At 44.3% G+C, this 17,280-nt stretch overlaps 1 protein-coding gene across 1 annotated transcript in view; it reads right to left on the bottom strand.

Annotated features, from left to right (window-relative positions):
• Positions 1 to 1,841: 1,841 nt before the first annotated feature.
• Positions 1,842 to 17,280, bottom strand: part of LOC308135088 (anion exchange protein 2-like) — a gene marked incomplete at its 5' end in the record, with an annotated part of 19,907 nt that continues 4,468 nt past the window's right edge. The window contains 20 exons of the mRNA XM_080502961.1: positions 1,842 to 1,968; positions 2,680 to 2,853; positions 3,603 to 3,772; positions 3,861 to 4,114; positions 4,749 to 4,915; positions 4,994 to 5,083; positions 5,234 to 5,443; positions 5,556 to 5,750; positions 5,923 to 6,071; positions 6,176 to 6,379; positions 6,655 to 6,871; positions 6,952 to 7,136; positions 7,435 to 7,531; positions 7,632 to 7,779; positions 7,885 to 8,020; positions 8,847 to 9,027; positions 10,826 to 10,965; positions 12,712 to 12,824; positions 13,235 to 13,430; positions 14,998 to 15,192. Coding sequence (XP_080359087.1) covers positions 1,891 to 1,968; positions 2,680 to 2,853; positions 3,603 to 3,772; positions 3,861 to 4,114; positions 4,749 to 4,915; positions 4,994 to 5,083; positions 5,234 to 5,443; positions 5,556 to 5,750; positions 5,923 to 6,071; positions 6,176 to 6,379; positions 6,655 to 6,871; positions 6,952 to 7,136; positions 7,435 to 7,531; positions 7,632 to 7,779; positions 7,885 to 8,020; positions 8,847 to 9,027; positions 10,826 to 10,965; positions 12,712 to 12,824; positions 13,235 to 13,430; positions 14,998 to 15,192 — 3,299 coding nt within the window. The 3' untranslated portion in view covers positions 1,842 to 1,890. The remainder of the gene's footprint in view (positions 1,969 to 2,679; positions 2,854 to 3,602; positions 3,773 to 3,860; positions 4,115 to 4,748; positions 4,916 to 4,993; positions 5,084 to 5,233; positions 5,444 to 5,555; positions 5,751 to 5,922; positions 6,072 to 6,175; positions 6,380 to 6,654; positions 6,872 to 6,951; positions 7,137 to 7,434; positions 7,532 to 7,631; positions 7,780 to 7,884; positions 8,021 to 8,846; positions 9,028 to 10,825; positions 10,966 to 12,711; positions 12,825 to 13,234; positions 13,431 to 14,997; positions 15,193 to 17,280) is intronic.

The raw sequence follows: 17,280 nt of genomic DNA, 5'->3' as shown, positions 1-17,280 counted from the left end.
CACAGAACTTTTGTCTCTTGTGATGAATCATAATCAATTCTAAATCAATACAAATTAATTGAATGCATTATATGATGCTTAATCAGAATACAAATCCTGATCAAAGTTTCCTCAACTCCCATTGTTTCGAAATCTTGTGATCGATTTGATCGGTCGGTCGGTCGGTCGGTCGATCGATCCATTGATCAGTTTGGTGGGACCGTTGAACGGTTGGTTGGTTCGGTCTGTCAGCTGGACGGACAACTGGTGGGAAGTTTGTTGGTTGGTCAACTGGCCGGTCACTTTGACGGTTGGTTGGTTGGTTTGCTGGTCGGTGGGTCAGTTGGACAGAGAGTCGGTGGGGAGTTTGTTGGTTGGTTAGTTGATGGGTTGGTCAGTTGGTCAGTCAGTCAGTCGGTCGGATGGTTAGTTGGTTGGTTAGTTGGTCGGCCATTTGGTCGATTGTTTGATTGATTTCTTGTCCAAATGATTACGAGATTTTTGTTTAGTTTTGGTATCAAATCAGACTTGAACATCAGATTCATGAAATTCTCATCTTCGCCTCCAAACTGCCTCTTGACCCTCATCTAATGGTTTCCTGCAGAGCTCCATCACACTGTTTCCACCACTATGCGTCATTTTAACTTCAAACTGAGCTCCATGTTCCAGTGTGTGCAATTTAGCTTTATTAATCCATATATGTGGGGCTGATTAATTAATTTTAACGATACATTTTCTATTGAATGTCACGATGAAGAATCTTTTCTCTCTGATATGTTGGATTTTGATCATTACATAATTGTATAACTAGCAGTCCGAATCCAGAGCAGACCTGGGAAAATGGCCGTTGTTATTTTCCATGTCAAACATTGTGACTGGCTATGAAGATAATTGATTCCTGCTGCTTCCAAGCTGTGTTTAACGGAACATACCACAAATTAAAAACTAGTAAACTTTGCAGAAACACAACTTTACAAGTCAGCAGCTGAAACCATAAACCGAATAATATTTCAACAAGGAAAGCAGACTTGGATCTACATAATTTTGATTTTTCCTTTTCAAAAAAAGCGAGTTCCTTGGTCTGTGGCCTCCGAGCTGCTGGTGATCTGTGAAGAGCAATTCATCTCTGCAGCATCCCGTAGATCACGCCCAGCGACAACGGTCCACACATCTTGACGGCGTCCAGGTGGGCTTGCCGACTACCCGTACCCACCTGAGTGGAAATCATCGAACGGAGGATGAGACCTGGGCGAGCGCTTACCTGCCAGCAGAAAGCCTCAGAGCGCCTCAGTGGTGTCGCATCTGGACCGGGCGACGAGTGTCCCGCACAGGATCTCTTGACAGCCTCCCATCAAACATTCAGCAGCGGCTCGGCTCGGGTGACCACGAGACGCCACGCCTGCTCGGGTTTCACCGAGACGCTCCGCTGCGCGCTTTGTCACAAAGGGGGGAGGGCGGTTACCGTGACGACCGGGTGAGGCGGCAACCGTGGGCGGGGCAGCGGACAGGTTATCACGCCTCGCTCAGGTTGTCGTGAGGGAATGTGGTTTTTGACCAGAGCGGACTAATCTGTATTGTTTACTTTTTTCACATTATCGTCTGCCGTATCAGCTATTTTGGAAATATACTGTCGTTCTAGTGACGACGGAGCGATTGATGCTCAATATCTCAATTTCTAGTGTAATGTGTTATGATAAAATCAGATTATTATTCTGCAAATGACAAAAAAAACAACCACAGAGAACCTTTTAAATGATCATTTCATCTTTTACTGCTAGGAGTCAGGAACACAAAGTACCAGCAATTAGTGTAAATGATAACATGGACGGGCCCTCCACCCACAACAGAGCAGTTATTGAACGCCACAGATCTCCACCAGCTTGACCGATGAGCAGAGTTGCTTCCAGCTTCTCAGGCTTCTGCTGTTGGGTGTGCTCGCCCGGCCGCTCCCTCTCCTCCGGGCGGGTGTTCCGCATCATCGCCATCCAGCTGCAGGAACACGAAACAGAGGCGTTTTGACAAGACGCTGTGATGAAACGGGAGTTTAAAAACCACAATTTGTTTTCTTAACATACACAGCTTTACGTTTTTTTTCCGAACTGATCCTCATGTAAATGTAATTAAGGCAAAACTAAATGACTAGAAATGTAAAAAGTACATCGACCGACTTTTTACTTTTCCAAACATGGTAGTTGTCAACTCTACGTTGTCTGGATCTTAAAATACATTTGTTTGATGTTTTGTAAGATTTGCTGGTGAAGTAGCTTCAGTTACTGTGAGAAGGGGATAAATATGTTCTACCACAATATGATATATTAAGCCAAAAGCGATGGGTCTAAAGAGGAGGCAGACCTCTAAAGCTCTTAACGAACAACCAGAAGAGCACTCGGTTCTCAGAGTGCTGACCTACTGGAGGTTCCTAGATTTTCTAAAAGTACAATGGGAGGCAGACAGTACTCGACTTTTAAGACTTCAGGACTTTTATATTTAATTAAGCTCACAGTTATGGCTGGTTCAGGACCCCCTGGACCATTTTCTAGTTAAGCTGCTGTAGGTTTAGGTTGTTGGAGACTTTCTTTATTGCACTGAGAATTTCTCCTTTTCTCACTCCTCATGCATTCATATGTCAGTGTTACATGACCCTTAACAACATGAAAATCCCTCTTCATGTCTTAATCTTGGACTAAGCGTGAAACTCACACTTTGCAGCTCCCGGCGAGAGAAAAGACGCGGCAGCAGCAGCATCCTCACAGGGATGGTCAGGAGCAGTACGAAGGGGAAGGCCAGCGCCGCCGCGGTCGCCATGACGGTCCACAGCACAGCCAGACACGTCAGCTCAATGATGGTGAACATGTGCATCGTCCGCGTGCGCACCTGTGACAGAATGGCGTCGTGAAGGTTCAAGCCGGATGAAAGCGGGTGAGAATCACTTCATCGTAAGATTATTTGCAGGTCGTCGAACCCTTCCTCTCTTTAATTCTGGTTATTGTAAAGTCCCCCAGAATCAGAATCCAAATAAAAGTCCACTGCAACAAATCCCGAATCCAGGATAAATGCAGGATTTGTTGGGGAGGATGAGGAGATCGATGCCCAACTCAGGTTGATGCATAAAAACTTCATTACATTTCCATTTCATTCTAAAAAAAATTGTCTGAAAAAAACCTCATGTTCCCTCTGTTTCATTTTTCTAAATTTGCACCTCTTGCAGAAGATAAACTAAAACTATCTGCGGACTTCCTCAAGGATCGCTCCTTGGCACCCCCCACCTTAGACCCCGTAGATGCTCTCTCATTCACTGCTATGAAAACCTTTATCACCGTTATGTTGTTGATGACACTCAACTTAACGAACTCTGTACTTTTTATCATGTTGATGAACTTCTATGATTATCTATTGGCATATTGTGGCACTTTGAGATTGATGTTCGTCATACATGTAGGACCGTTAGCGCCTCTGCAGTACTCTTTTCTCGCTGTGACACACTTGTTGTCAGGTGGTGGCAATGTTTGTTTTTTCACACGTTAGCAGCAGCTGCTAAACACATTTCACGGCACATAATACCGTGCATAATTGTTTGAGACGAATAAAGGACTTGAATTGACACTCGGTGGACCAGGACTAACCTTGCGGACATAATTCTGGTCCGGGTGATACTTGGGGGGCATCAGCAAAAGGATGAGTCTCTCGGTGAGCTGGATTCCATTCAGGGACATCACACCCATGTAGAGGAAGATCCCAAACAGAACAGCCAGAGGGATCTGGCGAAGAACATCCGCAATCACGATGGAAAAGCCTGAAAGAGCAGAAACCAAGTCAAGGCGTTACGGCAGACAAATCAGCCGAAGCAAAGGTATTATCGGAGATGTCTGTCGTTATCATACCCACTAAAACTGCCACCAGGAAACCAGTAACCCTCTGTTCCTTGACCTCTTGGATACGAGGCTTGTCTCCCGGGGCGACGGCTTTGCTCATGACAGTCAGGGCGTTGGTGTGCGTGACCGAGCGGACTGTGGCGGCAGACAACCAGGGCAAGCCAAACAGCGCCGAGATTCCTCCGACCACCACGATAATCAGGAGGTCCACGTGAAAACCTGTTCCTTTTACCAGCATCCTCTCTTTCTTACTGACGATCAGCCTGGCAAACGGATAAAACAAAAACGTGTAAATGATAAAGAATTGTGTTTGGGGCATTTTTCTGCAATTCTATTATGTTGTTAATGTTGTTTTTTAACTGATTCCACCCCATGTTTTTGAGACTGAGTCTATTTATGTACAGCAATTAGGTTCAGATGTGGTTGTTGTTAAAGTGCTCAAGAAATAAAGCCGAGTTGAGTTAAGATCACCTGCAAAATACACACAAACTGAAAGCACACTCATTTTGCAAGGGGATGCAATTTAGAAAGCTTGACACAGGATCGTAGTAAATCAGCGACTAAAAGTCACGACAGGACCAAGTCAAGTTCAAGTCAACGATATTGGTCATTAAAAAAAGTCAAAACAATGAGTAACTACCGAGAACCTATGAGTCACCGACTCAACGTGAGGTTGATTCTTGTCAAGAACAAAGTTCAAGACCGGACGTCTAAGTTATACGCTCCAGTGGAAAGTCAAATCCAAGTCCAATTACAAGATACGGCAAAACAACTCTTCATTGAAAGTTGAATTAATTCCCAAATGGAGATCAATAAGGTTTAAACTACTAAAGTGTAAGCCAAGTTCTAAGACACATTTACAAGACTAATTATTCCCAAATCTATAAAGTGCAGTACGCTGTGATCTGCGACTCCATGAAGATCAGGATGAAGACGAGGATTCCTGGCAAGATGCTGGCCCCCATCATCCAAACTGGAAACTGTCCATCTGACCCCATAGGAGAGATCAGCCATCCTCTTTTTTCCGGACTGGACACTGAGAACCCACTGGGCACACTCAGTTTCTGTGAGTCAACAAGGTCAAGGGTCATTTAATGCTGCAGAGTCTCCCGTACTGCCTTCAAACTGGGCTCCACTCTTACTTGGGTGTAGGTATCCTCCACACTGTAGTCCACCAGCACCATGATCAGGATGGCGATGGGGACCCCAAAGTCGCCGATGATCCTACGGAGCTGAAAATGAAACCCAAGAAGGCATGTTGTTGTCTCTTTCAGCTGTCATCTATATGTCATCTACATTTATACCTCTATGTCGCCGTACTTGTAAACAGCTGTTTTAAAAAGCCCTGGATTTTTATCGTTATGTGAAAAATATGCACTGACCTTTCCTGGGAAGAAGGAGCTGTTCTTGAACTTGCGAAGGTAGAAAGCAATGAAATACGTTCCTGACATGAGGACGAACGAAAGCAGAGCAGTATTTGGTTCTCCAACAACCTTTCCAGCGCCTCCAGGAGTCGCGCTGGAGTTGCTCGTAGACGGAAGCACTGTGCTGTTTCCATGAAGACAGTTGCGTAGTGGATGCTCTTGGAAAATCTGCAAAACGTCAACAAAGAACTCAAAGATCAAGATACTGATCGGGTTTCCAATGGTTTGTTTTTATTTACAGTTGGACCAATGGGGAAAAAAAAAATCTCTCTCAACTCACCTTGAATAGTTTGACGAAGGTCTCATAGATGAAAATGAGGGAGATGAGGAAGGAGAAGATCTCCTGGGTGAAGCGGGAGACAAAGCGGACGAGGATACTCCCCTCAAAGGCCACGGTCAGGACCACGATGAGCACCAGCCAGAACCCGATCCACACCCGTCCGGTCAGATACTCGACCCCGTTGACTTTACAAAACTACCCGGAAACACAGAGCAGGCGGCTTTCGTGAGGCGATACTTTACCCTGGAGCAGCACTGGCTCTACGACGTGTGAGAGGAAACTTCGCAGTGATGTACTTCGCATAATTTGATAGTGTCTGTCGTGAGCAAACGCTCATGCTAGGTAACTGTCACTCTGGGCAGCTTACCGTGTAGAAGGCCTCTTCAAACACCAGCAACGGTCCAGAAAAGCCGATCACGAGCAGCGGCTGAGCGCCCAGCAGACTGAAAATAATACCCTGCATTGCCGTGGCGACAATCAGCTCCGACACGCCAATCAGACCTTCTGTTTTCTCACCTGCGTCAGGATATTACAGACCACGGGTAAGGACAGCTTTCGTTAAAAAGCTAAACGTCCAGCAAACCATTTGAAGCCGCTCAGTTCTCCGAGTTCAGACTCACCCAGCAGTCCCCCAAATGTGATCGCAGGAGAGAGTGCGGCGAAGTAGATGAAGATGATGGCGGCCATGCACTGTGGATTCAGAGCGTCTCGGATGTCGCTGGCATACTGAGGATAACGCCGAGTCACGTCTTTGATCAAGCCTCCAAACAGACGACCCGTACGCCGCAAAGTCTCGTCACTGGATTTGGTGGGAACGAGTGACTCTAGAAGAGACATGGTGTTTTACCATCGTGATTTTGTTAGATTTGATAGATAGAAAACAGCCTGTTCTCGGTCGAGCTCACGAGAGTGACTTTTAGACTTGAAGGTTGGATTTGAGGGAAAAACACTTTGAATACAATGTTGGACCTCTGACACTGATGTGAAATTGTTGAAAAACTGTACAACATGGGACCTTTAAGACTGAATCAGGCACGCAGGAATTTAATAAAGTGCTCGTCAACACAGCCCGAGAATGAGGACCTGTACAGTAACTGACCTTCCTCTAGCTGAATGCTGGTCTGTTTCTCAGGAGGTTTGATGCTTTTTTCTTCCCTCTTTCTGAGCATCTCCTGTTGGAAGCGGGCCACAGAGTGGAGCAGCTCATCATCACTGACTTCAGCAGGTGGAAGCACGATGCTGCAGTCCAGGAAATGGTTGATGGCCGTCAGCAGGTCCTGGGGGTTATCCGCCTGATACGCCCCATCGTGGAAGTGCTGAAAGAGCCACCAGAGGCATTGGATGTGAAGATCTGGTTGTAGTGCAAACGAAGATTGAGTCTCAAAGGCATCGTCACCTTGTTGGACATTAGTGTGGAAATGGACCGTCCAATCTCATGGTAGTCGATGTTGGCGGTGAGTGGGCCCATAAGGAGGAAGAGGAACTTGACAGGAACCGGAACCTCCAACACAGACTCCAACAAGACGGCTTCTTGTAACCGAACGAAGGCCATGGAAGGCTGGTCCAGGAAATCCACGCTGCCTGCAAGGGGACCGAACATTCCAATGAACCTGTCGCTCAAATCTTAGATCATTAGGGGCTTAGATTTTTCAGAACCACCTTCTCAATAGCAACCGTTTGCAATGAACATGGGCTTGAACCCCAAAATCTCTGTATCACCTGCCGTTGCCATTGGAAACGAACTAGACGAAACATGATAGAAGCTGGTTTCCCACCAGATGACCCCAGAGAAGTGTTAGCAATCATGAAAATGTGATTCAGCACATCTGAACCCACAGAGCGCTGATCTGGACCCGGTCTTCAGGGGTGTGCTGCGTACCAACAAGGACCACGGTCGCCTCGGCTCCCTCCGGAATCTTCTCCATCAGCTTCGCTTCATGTTTGGATCTGGAGTGAAAAAGAGCTGGAGCCTCACCCTGCACACACCACAAGTACAAATACAGTCTGGGGAGTCAGTAAACAGACCGCATGAGTGCTGTCACATCTCCTGCAACGGTCTCTGGTTCTCTTTTTCACCCTGTTCATCTCTTCGTCGGCCTCCGTGTGATTGGGAGGGTGGATGAAGGGCTCCGATTGGCCGTTGTGCATTTTTGTGGGCGTGGCCATGTTGGTCGCGGAGATGTCCTTGCTGAAAGAGCTGTGGTCCTTCCCATCGCTGGGGTGACTGTGGAGAGAGGAAGCGTCTGGCCTGAGTGTCTCCTCCAGACGGACGACGGACTAAAGGCGCCATGTTGTCATGGCCGGTGTCTGGACGGACGATCATATGAACCTGTGCCGCAGCTGCAAAGCTCTCAGGACGTTGGCTCGGTCTTCAGCTTTGATCTGATCCGAGATCACCATCTGCTCCACCACTTGCTGAGCGATGCCCTGCAGAGTCCTCTGCTTCAGATCCAGGAGGACTGCCCCTGGAAAACAGGACACAACAGCATCATCACTCTGGCTCCTCATTGGAAAAGCCAATTGAAAGCAGCTGCAGAATCGTCTCTCCACTGAGAACCACACTGGTGGAGAGAGTCAACTCTTTCTAGTCTTACATCTTTATATTTGTAGATACGGATGCAGTGACAACCCTTCTTTCTACTACAATAGTAACGCTACAATAGTAATGCTACAATAGTAATGCTACAATAGTAACGCTACAATAGTAACGCTACAATAGCAACGCTACAATAGCAACGCTATAACAGCAACACTACAATAGTAACGCTACAATAGTAACGCTACAATAGCAACATTATAACAGTAACACTACAATAGTAACACTACAATGGTAACGCTACAATAGCAACATTATAACAGTAACACTACAATAGTAACGCTACAATAGTAGCGCTACAATAGTAACGCTACAATAGCAACGCTACAATAGCAACGCTACAATAGCAACGTTATAACAGTTAACACTACAATAGTTACACTACAGTAGTAACGCTACAATAGTAACGCTACAATAGTAACGCTACAATAGTAATGCTACAATAGTAATGCTACAAGAACACAGTGACTTGGAGAAGTAACTTTATTCTGATTACTGGTTTGGAAATAGTAATGCGTTAAATTACTTGTTACAGAAAAAAGGTCATAACAGAGAAATGCGTTAGTAATTAGCGCGTCACCGGCATCAGTGCATATCCCACCATTATTACATGATGCGGCCCTGTAGGGTTGCAACTTTCGCTATGTGGTGGGAATAATGAAGCTTCTCCTCCTCCTCCTCCTCCTCCTCCTCACCGTGCGTGATAACTCTTCGGAGCTCAAGCAGGGAGCGAAAGCTCAGCGAGGCGACGTGCGGCCTCCCCCAGCGATCCGTCTCCTCCTCCACGTCCTCCTCGAACTTGATCCAGCGGGCCGTCTCCCTCCACTGCGGCTCCTGGTTCCTGTCCACCACCAGCTCGTTCAGCTCCACGAACACCTGCCAGGCGGACAACACACACGAACATACCCGCGTCACCTCTGAGGACGACGCTGAGACTTCTGGGAAACTCACAAAAACTCATCTGCACCACTTGGCGGCCTGGTGTCCCCTGGGTTATCGCGATTATATGCGAGTATGCTCTTTGGGTTTTTCACCTGGGAAATACAGTAAAGGAATCTCAAACTTTTTACCACAATATTTTGATGAGCCTGAAAGTCACAGGAGGCCGAGTCATCTTTGGACATTTCACAACAGAAACATGTAATATTTTCATTAAATTGGATATTTTCAACTTGATTTAAAAATGTTTTAATTGTAATTGCAGTCTTTCATGGTGGAATGTGCTTTATTCAATTTACGCAACAGTTTGAGAATCAGTTGATTAGAAATATGACTTTATGGTTTGACTATAACGCCAGGTCTGTTGGTCGGACTTCTTTCAAACCGCCGTCCCAAACATTAAAATAAAAGTTTTTAGATGAGGATGAGCTCCAGAATTGCAAATGAAAAGCCAGAAAGAAAAGCAATTTAAATTAAAGAGTCTTCAGTTTCTGCGATGACCAATACAAACCCAGATAAAACAACTTAATTTATTATAAACAGTCATAAAAATATATTTCCAAATAACTTACTGTCCATTGCTGTTGTATAAATCTGCCAAATTTCAAGAAAGCTCAATTGACATTAAAAACCTCAGATAAATTCCATTTAAGTCACACTGTGATTAAATCAAACCCAAACAAATCTGTCCAGTATGAACTTTTATTATTATTTTTTTAAATCAAATTTGATCTTGATAAAAAAAAGTCCTCGTAAGATTAAAGTATTTTAAGCTGAAATAATCCCACTCTACCTTATTCTGTCGTTTCTTCAGGTCCAAACCAACCATCCTGAAGACTCAAACACACTGAGCGGTGGACCAGACCTCCCCTCTTAAGATTTTTGACCTGACTGCCTCTCCCCGCCTGAGTCTCTCTCATTATCACAGTCCAGAGTCGTACCTGTTCACAATGGCACCTGGATTAACTCCCTCAAACTCCCGGCTCGTCTTTCGCCCCTCCTGTCAGCCTCACTTTGGACGCTCCAGTTGTTTTGTTGTTGTCCAGACTCACGTTGGGCAGATTAGTGATCCTGTTCACACCTGAACTCAACTCCCACAAACTTTCTTGCGTGTAATTCAACTTGGATTTCCCACTTTTGTGGAGTTTTTTTTTTTCTTTTTTGGTTCAATAAATAGCTTCGTATTGTTTTTAAGTTTCTATTGTAAACACCGTTAGAATCCAAAGTAAATATATTCCTTTGTAGTCACACTAAACTGAAATCCAGAGGCGAGTTTGACATATATTACAGATTTACAGGCGTTTTCATCGTAGTTTGTCCTTTCTGCTGGGAGAGAAACCATCTTCATCTTCGTCTAAATCCAGATGTTGGGAACGGTGGTGGCTCACGAGGCCAATCTGCGCCCGGAAGGTTCTGGGACATTGTGGACGGGACTGTGTAGGTCCCAGTGGACAGGACACAGACGGTCCTGACAGGACCGTACCTTTAAGTTTCAGTATAACACACACTTCTAAAAGCAAAGGTTGGCTTGTTAATGGATTAAACAGATCGTGATCAGCTACAATTCTATCCATCTATATCTATATATCTACCAATCTATCTATCTGTGATACCGGTCTGCTGCCCCACCCACGGTTGCTGCCTCACCTGGTCGTCACGGTAACCCCCCCCATCTATCTATCTATCTATCTGTCTGTGTGTTGATGTGTTGAGACAAGATGGCGGCGACGAGGACCTCATGGGGAGTGCGGTCCGGCTGCAGGTGCTGGTTGGTCTCGCAGCTGCTCTTCTCTTTGCCGACGTGGACGACCGGGCCTCTGGAGCTCCGCCTCACCAGGTGCCGTCGAACTCCGGGGACGTCGTCGAATCGGTGACCTGCGAGGGCGAGACGTCGCGTTTGGGGGGTCATGGGTCAACAATACAACAGTGGGTCCCTCCGACCAACAGGCCACAGGCAGCCACTGTCCCGCTTGCTAATTGATTGATACCGTGTGTGTGTGTGTGTGTGTGTGTGTGTGTGTGTGTGTGTGTGTGTGTGTGTGTGTGTGTGTGTGTGTGTGTGTGTGTGTGTGTGTGTGTGTGGTGTGTGTGGTCTGGTGGGAACTTTCTGCTGTCCAACAACGTTCCACGCTCAACTGAACATCAGCATTATCTCATTACACGAGACACACACACACACACACACACACACACACACACACACACACACACACACACACACACACACAATCCTTTGCAGAAATCAGGGTTTCGAGTTTCGACACAAATGTGATTTGCTGTGAAATTAGATTTTTTTTCACACAGCTCATTTTCTTTTTTCAGAGAACGAATTAAGTGAAAGTCACATTCCAGCCGGCGGAACAACACCTCTCCAAACACTAGTAACGGTAAACAAATCTTTTCTGAATACATCCTACATCTTTACAGTGACTATATAATATTGGTTCAAATGGTTGATTTTTGGGGGAATTTCGTTGATTTTATATATTTAAATGAATCGTTTAAAGCAAAGCAAATGAATTCTTGAAGAAATGATGATAAAAATTAAATAAGTGGACATGCATGAAATATTTTTAGAACTGAACGCAATGTAAACAAAACCCTACACTGGTGAAAATGGATGTAAATCACTACAGGATTATAATGTAAAATTGTTTTTAATGGAAATTTCAATGGAAATGAGACATTTTAACATCTTATCGAAAAGAGAGCAGCACGACCAGACGTCATGCAGGACATTCATCATGTCACACTCTTCACTCTGACTATCTTGACCAAGTGATAAAAGAAGCAATTAGTTGAAATCACATGTTTAAGCGGTTTTAGCACAGTCGAAATTATCTCTCCATCATGCTGCAGATAAATATGAGCGGAAACGACAGAGTACTCACTGAGAAAAGCTTTTGGTCCATCAAACACTCTGTTCATCTGAACAGAGTCCTCCAGAACCAGAACCAGAACCCACACACACACACACACACACACACACACACACACACACACACACACACACACACACACACACACACACACACACACAGAGGAACAACAGACAGAGGGCCGTGGGCCGGCCGCCGTGGGCCGCCTGCATTGTCCCGGGGTCAGCAGCGTCACATCACATGATCAAGATCAACAAGTTACAGAAAACTCTTTCATGTTGGTAAAAAAAAAAAAAAAAGTATCCTGCCAGGAGACAAAGTGGCGCCCAGGTTGCATGACGGAGGAGATTGTTGAAGTTCGATTTGTCTGATTCACATAACCGATTTTTACTCCCTGGCTTTTAACCCCGCCTGAGACGCTGCTCCTGTTGTATTTGTTGCCATTTTATCATATTTTATTGTTTATTTTATTGTGTTTCATAGTTTTTGTTTAAATTGGTTTTACTGATTCCGGTGGATGGATGTGACTGGTTCATTCACAGATTCTATAAAACCATTAGTTTTACTGCAGAGCTGTTGTTTATAATTAAAACAATAAATGTTCCTTTGAGTACAATTTCCATCAAAAACAAAGATTTCCATGTCAAACATCTCAAAGTTCAGAGCACTAAAACAGTTATTTATAAAAACAATTCTGCACATGACGTGATGTTTAAAGGGGTTTTTTTGTTTTCATACTGACTCTTGATGTCGTCCAGGTAAACGGAGACCAGCGCCGCCGCCTCCTCGGGGTCGTCGGTGGCCACGCCCGTCACTTTGCTCCCGGGCGAGACGCCGTTGTGATCGGGTGGTTCTCTGTAAAGCCGCGGTCACAGAGAGGATCTGAATCCGTGTTCGGTGCGTTTGGCCGGCGCTCGCGTTCACAACCCACTGAGCAAAGAGACGTCCAAAACACATTACTCTATATATCCAGAAGACGTCCTCAGAGGAGCCCGAATGAACGTTTTTTTGTTTTTTTTCCGACGTCTGGGACGAATTTCCGTCTTGTCTGGACGTCGATGAAAATACATTTAATGAGGACAGGTCATCGTTCTTTCACAGGACACATACTTCAATTCAGCATCACCAAATAGAATTTTGGGAATGTGGGAGGAAAGCCATGCACAAACATCTCAAGCTGGATTTGAACCCACAACCGTCTCTCCATGAGCCCTAACCACTGCCGTGTCTCGCTCAGCGCTCGGGCTCCGAAGGGCTGTGTTTACCTGTCGTCTCCGGCAGAATGCTTGTAGGCGTCCTCCTCGCCCTCGTCCTCGGCCTGGTCTTCCACGATGGTGGCGGCGGCGCCGGGGACGGAGCCTCGCCTGTCCTCTGTCCGGCCTCCGTGGCTCCTCTTCCTCCGGCCCTCGGCGGGCGGTATCGAGAGGGGATGGTGGACGTTGAAAGAGGCGTGGCGGTGTTCTTCACCAAACACACACAAAAAAAGGCAATCTGAAGACAATCTTTATAAGAGGTGAAGTCATTTCATTGCCCAATTTTGAACCTCCTTTCTGGAGGGGCGTGAAGAGAGAGTTAGATAAAGTTCTGGGAGTCGATGTTTCTATTTATTCTTTTAAATTGTTTTATTCTTATTCGTAGTTTTTTTTAATGTGTTTGTAGTTTTTAATCTGTTTTTATTTTTATTTTATGGTTTTATACTTATTTAGTGTTGGACTGTTTAGTTTTGTTTTTATGTGCAGTCTCATGTGCAGCACTTTGGAAACGCTTTGTTGTTAAAATGTGCTATATAAATAAAGTGGATTTGATTTGATTGGATGTACCGTACACGAACAGGCCAGTTTCTTCTTGATTTGACTCCCGAGAACAAGTTTACAAAAAATCAAAAGCACCTGCTACATATACTATTGATGACTGCATATAGTATTTGCTTTAACGGCAAAACTACAGTTGAAGTCTGAGATCTTCATGAGAAAATGGTTCCCTATAGAAAAATACCTGTCGAACTGAACGGCCACCTTCACGACACGGTAATGTCTTAATTGCCCGTCTTTTTATGTATTTGTCTCATATCGGTTCTGTTGTCATAGTATTATTATTGTTATTTTTCTTACATTGTCATGTATATGCGGTCTTGCTGTCGAGGAAGGTTCTGTAATGTGAGTTCTCATGTTCATGTTTATTATTAAAAAATAAATAAAAAGAAAGTTTAAAAAAAAGAAAAAAGAAATGAAGTAATTTCACAGCAGGGCTTCCCATCGAGAATTAATTTGAAAATCTTTCTTTTTCAATACAATTCATCACCGCCGTTGCCTCAAACCAAGACGGGTTCCATTATTTTGTGGACTCTCCTTTGAGCACAAGCAAATCTTCCTCTCCAGTCGTCTCTCGATACGAGTTTATTTATTTGTTTAGTTAATTTTTCTGGGACCATGTACAAAAACATGTTTCTTAAAGAAAAGATGCTTCGTACCAGATTTTAACCATAACTAGTTTCCATCTGCAGTCCCCAGGCAGGAACACAATATAATACTACATATTCAGAAATATAACATATCGTGAAAATATTTAACATCAGCAGTGACTATCAAAATGTTGCTTTCATAAAAGATTCCTACAGGTATTAAAAATCTTATTGAACACATTATACAGAAAATGTAATGAGCAGGAAAACCTTATACACATTATAAATATAGTCTATAAAGACTATAACCTAAGATAAGGAAGCTGGACAAAAGATTATGCTTAAATCATGACAGAAACTTAATAAAATTCTGATTCCATGGCCAGTATACGTTTCACTGATTCTATACGTGGTCCCTGCTCTGTTTAAGCGTGGAAGCATTTTGTTTTGACGTCGACAAAAATGTCTCCAATTTTTGACAAAAGTTTTATTGATCAAGTACAACCTTAGAGTTGTTTCCAAACATTTTTTAAATAAAAGCCTCCAAACTGTCCCAAAGTCTCAGAAAACCCTGAACTTCTGTAATAGTCTTAAAGGCCTTTCCTGAGATCAACCGCGACGTCTCACCTTCGATGTCCTGCTCGTCGTTGACGTGAGGTTGCTCCGGCGGGCCGCGGCCGGAATGGTGGAGAATCTGCTGGAAACCCTGGACCTCGAAGGCCTCGTTCAGGTCCTCCTCCTCTTCATCGCTGTGGCAGCGTGGAGAAGCAGGGTCCGGGGACAGGGGCTGTGGGGCGCAATCGTTTCTTACCGAGTCAGTAACTGTTTTAACCACAGACACAAAACAGCTGAAAAGTGTCTTTCACTGAAGGACAACTCGTCCACGGATTGTTTTGAGAAAATATATTCTGTATAATGTACTTTTACATATTGTTATTTCTAATTAATATCTTATTAGAGATATCTTGTATATGTCTATATTTATATTCAGTATAGCAACATATCGCTTTGTTTCTCTTGAGAATTGCTCAAATTTAGCTTCTCACGCCTCGGATCTAACCCTAACCCTAAAGACGGCTTCATAATGAAATATATATTTTATGTTTTTGTGTCAAATATATGTAATAATCATTCCAAATGTGTCAAATATACTTCCAATCAATTTATGCTTTGATTGTATTAGGGGGAGCGCAAGTGTTTTCTGCGTCAAGGTGACATGTTCTCCACCAATGATTGGCAGGAACGTTCTAACGCTTCTCATTTCTTTAGAACAACATGTAAATTGACCTGGAATCTTTAGCCACTTTGGTTCCATCGACCAGTCCAGGAGTCAATGGGAACGGTTCTCAGACATTCGGCTGACCTGACAAAGACAAGCTGTCGTTCAACCGGTGGTATCGTTTCCATGTAAACGCTGGAGGGTTGCTGGTGGGACCTCAAATAGAGAATACTCTAGAGAAGCGGAAGGGCTGGAATCCTGTCTTCAATCTCATTTTAATCTTGTAAGATGACAAGGTCGGTAAATTGTAACCTTTAATGTGAAAATCTCCTTTATCACCAAACCAGGGCTTTGATTTCCATCTCTAACGTGTAAACGTCACATCATCAGCATATTGCCGCTCAAAGACTGGATCTCTTCGTGTCTCAGGTTTTGCCTTCAGGCAACACTCAGCCGACACTTCACAGGAAGCATGTGGGGAAAAACAACGGCGCCAGAACAGAAGGCGAAAACTTTACATCTGAATTTCGGAATGCCGGCTAGCGATTCCTGTTATAACGCCATAAAACAAACTGTGCTCACAGCAGGTTGACTGAGCCAGCGACCAGGATCCAGGGAGTTTTGGTGGTTGCTCATAGCTCTCGCAGAGGTCAAAGGTCAGAGGCCCGTGGTGGAACAGTTTTGACGATCAAGCAGGAGCTCGGGCAGCGGAACCTGCAGAGGAGAAACACACGAGGTCAAAGGTCGCTGAGGAAGAATCGTTTATAGAACTGACCACCAGGGTTTCCGCCACTGAAATCGGAGCTCATTAACACTGTTTAATGTGATCTGACACTGAGACAACGGGACTGAAATATGTGACAGGATTATTTTACAGGATCTGCATGAGTTTTCAAATTTTCCAATAAACAAAGGATTTATAATTCAGCTCTTGATTGCGGGTTCTGACCAAAAACAGCCATATTTTTCAACACAGCCGACTTCCTGTTGCGTTTCTGGTACACGTGTGCTGAATTTCGTAGCTGTAGGTGAAACGTGATTCCCAAATACTACAGGTGGCGCTGTTGATCCATTTTGCCATTCACATGTGTATTTTCCCCAAACTATAAATTTTTTCGCCTCGTCTGTAGCATGTGTTTGGCAACTTTCCCAGTAAGCTTAGGCTCTCAAAAAAATGCATTTTTTAAATGATTTTATTTTTTTTTTTTTTCTGAGTGGTTCCAATACAACCTTGGCGCTCCGATCCTAAAATCCGTGGCGGGAAAAGCCCCCCCCCCCCGAACCTCCAAAATGCTGGCGCCGTCTCACTGAAGTCCTCCACAACACTTTGAGAACCTCGGTTTAAAAAACTAAAAGTTAACTTACACAGACTATATTGATAATCTTTCTGTTTTTAAGGTTTTTCTCACTCACACGGAAAATCCCTGATAGTTGTGTGTTTCAATAGAAGAACTCGACTAAATCTGATCACACAAAGATAAGAAAAGGTTCAGGTTTCCTTGTTATTTGTCCCGTTTGAGCAAATGTTTAAATCTGATTACATAAGAGCACCATTGCTTTTCCTAAGACTTTGTTGGATATTTGAACCCTGATGATAATAATAATAAAAAAAAAGAAAGAGACTTTGGAGGAGGCCTCCAGGTTTTTTCCCCCATCTGTCTGCAGACTGGCTCACCTCAAAGCTGATCTCA

This window comes from Blennius ocellaris (assembly GCF_963422515.1).
Source record: "Blennius ocellaris genome assembly, chromosome: 10".
NCBI lineage: Eukaryota > Metazoa > Chordata > Actinopteri > Blenniiformes > Blenniidae > Blennius > Blennius ocellaris.
Note: the sequence above shows the minus strand (reverse complement) of the source record. Positions and strands in the feature narration are given on the sequence as shown.